Source organism: Scyliorhinus torazame, chromosome 1 (assembly GCF_047496885.1).
Source record: "Scyliorhinus torazame isolate Kashiwa2021f chromosome 1, sScyTor2.1, whole genome shotgun sequence".
Taxonomy (NCBI): Eukaryota; Metazoa; Chordata; class Chondrichthyes; order Carcharhiniformes; family Scyliorhinidae; genus Scyliorhinus; species Scyliorhinus torazame.
In genome coordinates this window covers 260,192,205-260,204,380 of record NC_092707.1, presented here as the reverse complement: position 1 = coordinate 260,204,380, position 12,176 = coordinate 260,192,205, and the positions used below count along the sequence as shown (strand labels likewise).

The window sequence follows — 12,176 nt, the reverse complement described above, 5'->3', positions numbered from 1 at the left end:
GTAAATGAATTTTTCAAAACCTACAATGTAAATACCAGGGAGTACCCAAAGCTTGACCCCCCCCCCCCCTGCCCCTCACCATTAGGGAGCCAATGAAAGTCAGCAAGCGAAAGAGGGCAACGAGACTTGTTGCAAGTTTTGGATGAGCTTCAAGTTTTGAATGAGGACAGGAGGCAAAAGACCAGCCAGGAAAACACTGGAATAGCCAAATCTGGAGGTAGCAAAATATGAGGTGGGGCACGAGCAGTAGATGGGCTGAGACAGCGAGAAACGTGGTGGTGAGTTAGAGCTGGGTGTCATCATAATGCATGTGGAACCCAGATGATGATGTTGCGAAGGGGAAACTTTTACATAAGAAATAGGACGGGACCAAGGATAAGTCCTTGGGGAACCGCAGCCGCCACATTTCAGGAACAGGACGAAAAGCCATTGTGGGTTATTATCTGGCCACAGCCGGATAGATAAGAATGGAATCAGGCGAGGCCAGTCTCGCCCAGCTGCAAGAGAAGCTCTGGAAAAGGATAATTCGGTCAACCATAGCTGCAAACAGGGTGAGGAGGGGCCGTACACCTCAGTCAGTCAATGTAACAGGATTACAGGCAGCACGGTGGCGCAGTGGTTAGCACTGCAGACTCACGGTGCCGAGGTCCCAGGTTCGATCCCGGCTCTGGGTCAATGTCCATGTGGAGTTTGCACATTCTCCCCGTGTTTGCGGGGTTTCGTCCCCACAACCCAAAGATACGCAGGCGAGGTGGATTGGCCACGCTAAATTGCCCCCTTAATTGGAAAAAATGAATTGAGAACTCTAAATTTATTTTAAAAAGATAACAGGATTATCTGTAGCGGTAAATTGTCAATATACTAGGATTACCTGTAGTGCCTGTATTGTCAATAGTGGAGGAATACTTGTAGTGCCTGTATTATCAATATAGTAGGTATACCTGTAGGGCCTGTGGTATTAATTTACCAGGAATACCTGTAGCGCCTGTCTTGTCAATATATCAGGAATACCTGTGGTGCCAGTATTGTCAATATAGCAGGAATACCTGTAGTACTTAGAATGTCAATATACCTATAGTGTATGCACTGTAATATAGCAGGAATACCTGTAGTGCCTGTATTGTCAATATAGCAGGAATACCTGTAGTACCTGCATTGTCAATATACCAGGATTACCAGTAGTGCCTGTATTGTCAATACACCAAGATTACCTGTGGTGCCTGTATTGTCAATGTACCAGGATTACCTGTAGCACATCAGCAACTCTAATACGCAATGAAATCCAATCAGGGCAGCACGGTAGCATAGTGGTTAGCACAATTGCTTCACAGCTCCAGGGTCCCAGGTTCGATTCCCGGCTTGGGTCACTGTCTGTGCGGAGTCTGCACATTCACCCCCTGTGTGCGTGGGTTTCCTCCGGGTGCTCCAGTTTCCTCCCACAGTCCAAATTTGTGCGGGTTAGGTGGATTGGCCATGCTAAATTGCCCATAGTGTCCAAAATTGCCCTTATTGCTGGGTGGGGTTACTGGGTTATGGGGATAGGGTGGAGGTGTGGACCTTGGGTAGGGTGCTCTTTCCAAGAGCCGGTGCAGACTCGATGGGCCGAATGGCCTCCTTCTGCACTGTAAATTCTATGAGAACAACAGTCTGTTCTCCACGTTGTTCATCACTATACAACTGCAGAGATTGTAACCAGGGAAATTCTGTGAAATAGAGCACTGATTTTCAACAGGTTTGACTGCTGCACCAGGAACAGAGAAAGAGTAAGAATCCCATGGATTGGGCAGGGCAAGACAAAAATACTTTTGTTTTCCAAATTTTGATTACTTAAGTTGTGTGAAATTCAAATTCAACTGAGTGGCTTGCTTATTGCGATGTCAATAGTTGGCCATGCTTTTATCAAACCCGGTGCCAGATAGTTGAAGAAAAATGTTTTTAAATGTGATTTCTGATACATAAAATGTAGTTTTATCTAAAATGTTGCTGGGGCTCAGATCAGTGGACTGAATGGTCGATTTTAAATGTGGCGCACAAGGAAATGTCTTCCGTAAAATTTCAGGAGTTGGGGACTTTGATGCTGCAATGCTGCCCCCCAATGAAAATTAATTGTAATAACAACGGTGCAGGTGCTTCCCTCCATTGACAATACTGGGCAAAATTCTCCGGCTCACAACACCGCAAATGCGAATCGCGATCGGGCGGAGAATTGGGGGTCCAGCCAAAATTGAGTTCCGTGTCCAGCACCGATTTCGGCACCATGCTCCGAGTCCTTCGCTGGTGGTGATAACCAAGTTTGCACCGGCAAAACCGGCATTTGCATGCATTTAAATGTGAATAGCGGGTTGGACACAGTATGCTCTGCCCTTCCGCCATGCTCCGCTCCTCTCAGGCAGAATTCCAGCGGGCATGAATTACCACAAGTATTGACAAACGTGGACTGGGTGCCATAGCTGCAGAGGCGAAGTGAGAGGCTAAATAAACACTGAAAAACCGTTGAAAACTGTCAGGCTTGCTGGGGGTGACTGCCCAGGTCGGAGGAGCAGTAGCGGGTAGTGACTTGATGCCAAGTCCGTGGACTTGAGGTTACCCCCTCTGGATAGGGATGGCCTGGCTCAGACCACCATTGCTGAAGTCTGTCTTTTAAACAAACCTCTTTGGTGCTACTTACAGCTTCCTGGCTGCTCACACTGCTGAGTGCTGCCTGTATCCTTTAAATGCTCAGGAGGCCTCAGTTCATCTGGGAGCCCACCCAGGCTGCCCCTCTGGACACCCTCGTACCCCAGCTGTATCATCAAGGGCCAAGCTCAATCAGGAGCTCACCAGGTGTAGGCACTCTTCAGAAGCACTGACCTGCAGAGGAAGCGGGTGATCAGCAGAGCTCACCTTAACCAGAGGACACCTGCACCTCAGTCCACAGACCCCTCCCTGGTTCTCTGCCCCTCTTAGGGTGGAGGACTCACCAGTGACACCTACCCCTCCGGATCATCAGCTGTCTTCTCCTGGTGAGACTGGCAGGGCTGACTGCCTGTGCCACACCTCCCAGGCAGTGTTCAGGAGGGCAAGCTTGAGACTGCTGGGGAAAAGGGTGTCCCTCCGCTCCACACTGGCATGGAGCTGTGAGTCCACCTCGGGCTCTGACCTTGGTGGGCAGGTCTTCTCTGAGCCAACTTGGTGGCTGCAGTGAGCGTGTGGTAAGTGGAGCATTTAAAAATAGCTCCGGCTGCCAGGCTTTTTGGTGCTAACTCCACCCCAGTGGTTAGAATGCCTGCTGGGCCAAGCGGAGGTGTTGCAAGGAGTTGCGATGTGAATCCCACCCACAATGGGTGGGAGCACGTTTTAGCAAATTTACATATTAGAGCGAGGAAGTTAGCCTCACTCTAATGTGCAGTTTCCTGAGGTACCCGAGGCTTTGGGATTCATGACCTTTGCCTCGGAGGCCTTGGGCGAGCGCTGTTCAGCACTGGTCCCCACAAATGGAATGGCATCTTGGGGGTCTCCCAGGAGATCAGAGTCCCCCAGCTGCATGCCCGTTGGGCAGGTTGGTGCCCTGACACTGCTGCCACCTGGGTAGCCTGATACCCTGTCAGTGCCATGTGTGCCAGCCTGGCACTGCCAGTGCCGGAAAACGCGCGGCTAAATGTGCTCACTAGGGATTTTGTTTCCTTTTGGGAGAATCGCGCCCTTAGTCTCCCAAACGGAGAATTTTGCCCACTGTAGTAGTTTAAGCCAGAGGAAACCATTTAAAAGAGCGAGACTGGCGCAATGAAAATTTAAGTGTGGATAGGTGACTTAGGGATCGGAAAACTGAACACGGCAGGTGCTAGTAATCTGTGATTAAAAACAAAAATGCTAGAACTACTCAGCGGGTCAGGTAGCATCGATGAAGAGAGAAACATTTCAGGTCATTACCTTCCATTGGAACTGGGAAAAGTTTGAGATGTGCTAGGCTTTGAGTAAATGGTGGATGGTGCAAGGATGAAAGGAAGGTCTATGATAGGGTGGAACACAGGAGCGACTGGATTACAGAAGAGCCAAAGGGAATGGTGATGGCAGAAAAAGAAAAACGAGTCTGGTACTGCTGAACTCAATGTTGAGTCCTCTGCAAATTGCCTAATGGAAAGATGAGGTGCTGTACACTCCTCGAATCGAACAGTGCAGCAGGTCAAGGACAGAGATGTCAGCGGGGAGCTGGTCATTTTACCAGAGGCAGGATAGGCAGCTAAAGGGCTTTATTTCACTCTTTATTCTTTAATGGAACGTGGGAATCATTGGCATTTATCACGCGAATTGCCCCTGAATCGTGTGGCTTGTTTGGCCATTTCAGAAGGCAGTTAGGAGTCAACTCCATTGCTGTAGGCCTGGAGACACATGTAGGCCAGATCAGGTAAGGGCAGCAGATTTACATTCGTGATGATGGTTTCATGGTCACCATTACCAAGACTAGTTTTCAATTCCAATTTTGTTTTCATTCATTGCTTTTTAAATTCCACCAACTGCCGTGTCCCCAGAGAATTCACCGGGGCCTCTGGATTGCCCGCGCCAGGGGGTTGGGGACAAGGCCCGCTGAAACCACAGAGCCACAGCTGAGGCCACAGGACCACAAAGCTGTCCTAGCTGCTGAGACCATTTTTTAATTGTTAAAATTGCTGTAGAGAGGGCCTCACAATTCAACCCTGAAAGTCAGGACAGTAACATGGAAACTATCGCCTCAGTCCTATTTTCATACTACTGAGAGAAAAATAGTCACAAGCCAGTTAAGTACTTTTTGTTCAGGTGTAATGAATGTGATGTCGGAAACATGGAGGGAACATACGATCAGCAAAGTCCCACCAACAGTAATGTGATAGTGACCAGTTAATCTTTTCTTTTGTGATGTTATTCCGAGCGATAAATACTGGTCAGGACACCGGTAATAATTCACTTGCTCTTCATTGAAAAGGCACCGTGAGATCCTTTACATCTACCTGAGCAGGTGGGGCCTCAGTTTAACATCTCATCAGAAAGATGGCATGGGGAGACGGTGGTGTAGTGGTAACAGCACTGGACTAGTGATTCAGAGGCGCGGACTAATGTCTGGGTGGCATGGGTTCAAATCCCACCATGGTGGAATTTAAATTCAATTAATAAATCTGGGATGTAAAGTTCATGTCGGTAATGGTCACTGTGAATCTTCGATTGTTGCAAAAAATAAAATCTATCAGGTTCACTATTCCCCTTTGGGGAAGGAAATCTGCCGTCCTTACCTGGTCTGGCCTACAAATGACTCCAGTCCCACAGCAATGTAGTCGACTCTAAACTGCCCTCCGAAATGGCCGAGCAAGCAACTCAGTTCAAGGGCAATTAGGCATGGGCAAAACATGCTGGCCTTGCCGGCGATGCTCATATGCCATGAAAGAGAACACAAACTCCCACCATGCAGTGCTCCATCGGTACAGTTTCCTCAGGGATGATGGGAATATTGAAAATGTGTGACACACTGAGTTGAAGACTTCCTGAGACCTGAGTTTGTCTACTCTGCGCATTGCCACACACAATGAGTTTGAACAGCCTCTATCCATGGGGCCACTGTACAAAACTGCCATGAATTGGGTATTAACTGGCAATCTTAGGAGAGGCCACACTATTGGCTGGAACAGATAATGAAAACGGTCATGCTGACGCTCCGGGGAGTTTGGAGCAGACCCATAATGTCAAACCTGGTGAAATAAAATTGTCCAATTCCACAATGCTTAACTTTACTTACCTCGACGTGCACAAATTCAAAGGGAAACCAGTTACAAAAATAAACTATTAGAGGATTGTGCTTGTAGACGATTTTACACAGTTGAACATTGACATATTTCACTTCTTTTATGGGGGCATGGCGTATGAAACAAAAAGCTCAAGAATCTAAGGAGCTGAGAACAAATACGTAATCTTTCCCAACGGTGTGTGTTCATGGCATATTATGTATATTGTTGAGATACAGAATGAGAGGCACTCTTTAATTAAGCACCGAGAGCACTTATAAAGAGAGACTGCCCCTTAAACTTGTTTATTATATTGACTGTTCTATTCAAAAGAATATAAAGAGAGGCTGCTGGGACACTGGCTTGTTGCTGGATAGGAAACAGACATATGTAACGTTATGTTCCGTGAACAAACCCATGATCAAGTAAACTACTAGTGGCTGGCTTCATACTGCACCAACTGGCTGGGGAAAAGAAATGTGAGCACATACAATATTGAGCAATTGGTCTGAAATCAGATCCCGCATTTTTTAGACCTTGGAGACTTTGTCCAATCAGACATTATTCAAAGTCTAATAATCTTGACCACTCAGACAGTGGGAGAGACAATCTATTCTCCTTACCTGCTTAGGGTCAGAGGGACCTGTAGGTGACTCTAATTCAATAGTGACTGGACCGTCATTCTGTATATGAACTTGCATGTAGGCTCCAAACTTGCCGTCTGAAATGAAACAGATCACGTAAGTTAATAACTTCATCATATCTGGCTTCATTCTTAGACCAAGATGTTTTAGTTTCCATTGGCGTGTCATTTATTTCCTGCCAGTTTTAAGCCCTCTGCAGCAGCAAGTGCACAGATATCAGCAACAGCACCAAAGTCTGGGCCAAGTCTTTGTCTCTGATGCTGGACAAACATTGTAGCCAACATTCTCCTCTACATTTTCCTGGGATCCTGGGCGATTTCCCCCCTTTCGCACTTGTCCAGAAACACAGAGAAACAGGGGGTCGCCTCCCTGCTATTGCTGCTCCATCAGCAGTCAGCCTGCCCAAAATAAACTGAGGATCCAGCCCAGCACCTTCCCGATCTGGATTTGGTCTAATCACTGACTGATAGTTCTACTGTGCAACAATATATTTAATCCTCGTTAAATCCCCCTTCACCGCTCAGCACCTTTCCCTGGAAAAGGGGAGGAGGCAGTTGTTTTCCTCATCGGTTTCAGTCAGGATTGTGTGAGAGCAGCCCAAAGTCACCATCACTTGTTTCCTATTCAGTCCGCAACCGTGACCCTGAGCTTCCAGTCAATTTGACTCTCTACCCCATTCCCACTCTGTAACAGGTGGAGACTTTAATACGGTGCTGGACCCAGGGCTGGACAGATCGAGGTCCAGGACTGGAAGGAGGCCGGCTGCAGCTAGGGTACTTAAGGATTTTATGGAGCAGATGGAAGGAGTAGATCCCTGGAGATTTAGTAGACCTAGGAGTAAGGAGTTTTCGTTTTTCTCCTATGTACACAAAGTATTTTCACGAATAGATTTTTTTGTTTTGGGAAGGGCACTGATCCCAAAGGTGACGGGGACGGAGTACACGGCTATAGCCATCTCGGATCATGCTCCACACTGGGTGGACCTGGAGATAGGGGAAGAAAAACAACAGCTTACACCCTGGAGAATGGACATGGGATTATTGGCAGATGAGGGGGTGTGTTTAAGGGTGAGGGGTTGTATTGAAAGGTACTTGGAACTGAATGATAATGGGGAGGTACAGGTAGGAGTGGTCTGGGAGGCACTGAACGCAGTGGTTAGAGGGGAGCGGATATCTATTAGGGCACATAAAGGAAAGCAGGAGGGTAGGGAAAGGGAGTGGTTGTTGAAAGAACTTCTGAGGGTGGACAGACAATACGCGGAGGCACCGGAGGAGGGACTGTACAGGGAAAGGCAAAGGCTACATGTAGAATTTGACTTGTTGACTACGGGTAATGCAGAGGCACAATGGAGGAAGGCACAGGGTGTACAGTACGAATATGGGGAGAAGGCGAGTAGGTTGTTGGCCCACCAACTGAGGAAAAGGGGAGCAGCGAGGGAGATGGGGGGGGGGGGTGAGAGATAAGGAGGGAGAGATGATGCGGGGAGCGGAGAGAGTGAATGGAGTGTTCAAGGCATTTTATGAAAGATTATATGAAGTGCAGCCCCCGGATGGGAAGGAGAGAATGATGTGCTTTCTGGATCAGCTGGAATTTCCTAAGGTGGAGGAGCAGGAGAGAGTGGGGCTGGGAGCACAGATTGAGATGGAGGAAGGGTTCAGTGTTGGGGCCACAGCTGTTCTCTTTATATATATATATTTTTTTTAAACATTTTATTGAAAATGTTTGGTCAACCATCACAGTACATTGTGTATCCTTTACACAATAATATAATCGTATAAATAACAATGACCTGTTTTATAAACAAAGAATAAATAATATATAACAAAAACGAAAACTAAAACTAAATGGCAACTGCCTTGTCTCAGATAAACACTCTCCAAAAATATGATTTAACAGTCCAATATACAATTATTTATAGCAACGACCTATACATATTATACATATATATTAATAACCCTGAGAGTCCTTCTGGTTCCTCCCCCCCCCCCTCCCCCCCCCCTCCCCCCCTGGGCTGCTGCTGCTACCTTCTTCTTTTCCATTCCCTCTATCTTTCTGTGAGGTATTCGACGAACGGTTGCCACCGCCTGGTGAACCCTTGAGCCGATCCCCTTAGGACGAACTTAATCCGTTCCAGCTTTATAAACCCTGCCATGTCATTTATCCAGGTCTCCACACCCGAGGGCTTGGCTTCCTTCCACATCAACAGTATCCTGCGCCGGGCAACTAGGGACGCAAAGGCCAAAACATCGGCCTCTCTCGCCTCCTGCACTCCCGGCTCTTGTGCAACCCCAAATATAGCCAACCCCCAGCTTGGTTCGACCTGGACCCCCACTACTTTCGAAAGCACCTTTGTCACCCCCACCCAGAACCCCTGTAGTGCCAGACATGACCAGAACATGTGGGTGTGATTCGCTGGGCTTCTCGAGCATCTCGCACACCTATCCTCTACCCAAAAAAATTTACTGAGCCGTGCTCCAGTCATATGCGCCCTGTGTAACACCTTAAATTGAATCAGGCTTAGCCAGGCACACGAGGACGATGCGTTTACCCTACTTAGGGCATCCGCCCACATCCCCTCCTCAATCTCCTCCCCCAGCTCTTCTTCCCATTTCCCTTTCAGCTCATCTACCATAATCTCCCCCTCGTCCCTCATTTCCCTATATATGTCTGACACCTTACCGTCCCCCACCCATGTCTTCGAGGTCACTCTGTCCTGCACCTCATTCGTCGGGAGCTGCGGGAATTCCCTCACCTGTTGCCTCGCAAAAGCCCTCAGTTGCATATACCGGAATGCATTCCCTTGGGGCAACCCATATTTCTCGGTCAGCGCTCCCAGACTTGCGAACTTCCCATCCACAAACAGATCTTTCAGTTGCGTTACTCCTGCTCTTTGCCATATTCCAAATCCCCCATCCATTCTCCCCGGGGCAAACCTATGGTTATTTCTTTTCGGGGACCCCACCAAGGCTCTTTCCCCTATGCCGTCTCCACTGTCCCCAAATTTTCAAAGTCGCCACCACCACCGGGCTTGTGGTGTATTTCTTCGGTGAGAACGGCAATGGGGCCGTCACCATAGCTTGTAGGCTAGTCCCCCTACAGGACGCCCTCTCCAATCTCTTCCACGCCGCTCCCTCCTCTTCTCCCATCCACTTACTCACCATTGAGATATTGGCGGCCCAGTAGTACTCACTTAGGCTCGGTAGTGCCAGCCCCCCCCCTATCCCTACTACGCTGTAAGAATCCCTTCCTCACTCTCGGGGTCTTCCCGGCCCACACAAAACTCATGATACTCTTTTCGATCCTTTTGAAAAAAGCCTTCGTGATCACCACCGGGAGGCACTGAAACACAAAGAGGAATCTCGGGAGGACTACCATTTTAACCGCCTGCACCCTCCCTGCCAGTGACAGGGATACCATGTCCCATCTCTTGAAGTCCTCCTCCATTTGTTCCACCAATCGCGTTAAATTTAACCTATGCAATGTACCCCAATTCTTGGCTATCTGGATCCCCAAGTAACGAAAGTCCCTTGTTACCTTCCTCAGCGGAAAGTCCTCTATTTCTCTGCTCTGCTCCCCTGGATGCACCACAAACAACTCACTTTTCCCCATGTTCAGTTTATATCCTGAGAATTCTCCAAACTCCCGAAGCGTCCGCATTATCTCTGGCATCCCCTCCGCCGGGTCCGCTACATATAACAACAAATCATCCGCATACAGAGATACCCGGTGTTCTTCTCCTCCTCTAAGTACTCCCCTCCACTTCTTGACACCCCTCAATGCTATTGCCAGGGGCTCAATCGCCAGTGCAAACAATAATGGGGACAGAGGGCATCCCTGCCTTGTCCCTCTATGGAGCCGAAAGTATGCAGATCCCCGTCCATTCGTGACCACACTCGCCACTGGGGCCCTATACAACAGCTGCACCCATCCAACATATTCATCTCCAAAACCAAATCTCCTCAGCATCTCCCACAGATAATCCCACTCCACTCTATCAAATGCTTTCTCGGCATCCATCGCCACCACTATCTCCGCTTCCCCCTCTGGTGGGGGCATCATCATTACCCCTAGCAGCCTCCGTATATTCGTATTCAGCTGTCTCCCCTTCACAAACCCAGTTTGGTCCTCATGGACCACCCTCGGGACACAATCCTCTATCCTCATTGCCATTACCTTGGCCAGAATCTTAGCGTCTACATTTAGGAGGGAAATAGGTCTATAGGACCCGCATTGCAGCGGGTCCTTTTCCTTCTTTAGGAGAAGCGATATCGTTGCCTCAGACATAGTCGGGGGCAGCTGTCCCCTTTCCTTTGCCTCATTAAAGGTCCTCATCAGTAGCGGGGCGAGCAAGTCCACATATTTCGTGTAAAATTCAACTGGGAATCCATCCGGTCCCGGAGCCTTCCCCGCCTGCATGCTCCTAATTCCTTTCACTACTTCCTATATTTCAATCTGTGCTCCCAGTCCCACCCTTTCCTGCTCCTCCACCTTGGGAAATTCCAGCCGGTCCAGAAAGCCCATCATTCTCTCCCTCCCATCCGGGGGTTGAGCTTCGTATAATTTTTTATAAAATGCCTTGAACACTCCATTCACTCTCTCCGCTCCCCGCTCCATCTCTCCTTCCTCATCCCTCACTCCCCGTATTTCCCTCGCTGCTCCCCTTTTCCTCAATTGGTGGGCCAGCAACCTGCTCGCCTTCTCCCCATATTCGTACTGTACACTCTGTGCCTTCCTCCACTGTGCCTCTGCAGTACCCGTTGTCAGCAGGTCAAATTCTACGTGTAGCCTTTGCCTTTCCCTGTACAGTCCCTCCTCCGGTGCCTCTGCATATTGCCTGTCCACCCTCAGAAGTTCTTGCAGCAACCGCTCCCGTTCCCTACTCTCCTGCTTTCCTTTATGTGCCCTTATTGATATCAGCTCCCCTCTAACCACTGCCTTCAGCGCCTCCCAGACCACTCCCACCTGGACCTCCCCATTATCATTGAGTTCCAAGTACTTTTCAATGCACCCCCTCACCCTTAGACACACCCCCTCATCTGCCATTAGTCCCATGTCCATTCTCCAGGGTGGGCGCCCTTCTGTTTCCTCCCCTATCTCCAAGTCCACCCAATGTGGAGCGTGATGCGAAATGGCTATAGCCGTATACTCCGTTCCCCTCACCTTCGGGATCAACGCCCTTCCCAAAACAAAAAAGTCTATTCGCGAATAGACTTTGTGGACATAGGAGAAAAACGAAAACTCCTTACTCCTAGGTCTGCTAAATCTCCACGGGTCTACTCCTTCCATCTGCTCCATAAAATCTTTAAGCACCTTGGCTGCTGCCGGCCTCCTTCCAGTCCTGGACCTCGACCTTTCCAGCCCTGGTTCCAACACCGTATTGAAATCTCCCCCCATTACCAACTTTCCCACCTCTAGGTCCGGGATGCGTCCTAGCATACGCCTCATAAAATTGGCATCATCCCAGTTCGGGGCATATACGTTTACCAAAACCACCGTCTCCCCCTGTAGTTTGCCACTCACCATCACGTATCTGCCCCCGCTATCCGCCACTATAGTCTTTGCCTCAAACATTACCCGCTTCCCCACTAATATAGCCACCCCCCTGTTTTTCGCATCTAGCATCGAATGGAACACCTGCCCCACCCAACCTTTGCGTAGTCTCACCTGGTCTATCAGTTTCAAGTGCGTTTCCTGTAACATAACCACGTCTGCCTTAAGTTTCTTAAGGTGTGCGAGTACCCGTGCCCTCTTTATCGGCCCGTTCAGCCCTCTCACGTTCCACGTGATCAGCCGGGTTGGGGGG

The 12,176-nt window shown here is 48.9% G+C and overlaps 1 protein-coding gene across 1 annotated transcript in view; it reads right to left on the bottom strand.

Moving 5' to 3' along the window:
• dtd1 (D-aminoacyl-tRNA deacylase 1) overlaps nucleotides 1–12,176 on the bottom strand; it is a 202,329-nt gene that overhangs the window by 136,195 nt on the left and 53,958 nt on the right. Inside the window, exon 4 of the mRNA XM_072504096.1 lies at nucleotides 6,353–6,450. Within this exon, the coding sequence (XP_072360197.1) occupies nucleotides 6,353–6,450 (98 nt within the window). The remainder of the gene's footprint in view (nucleotides 1–6,352; nucleotides 6,451–12,176) is intronic.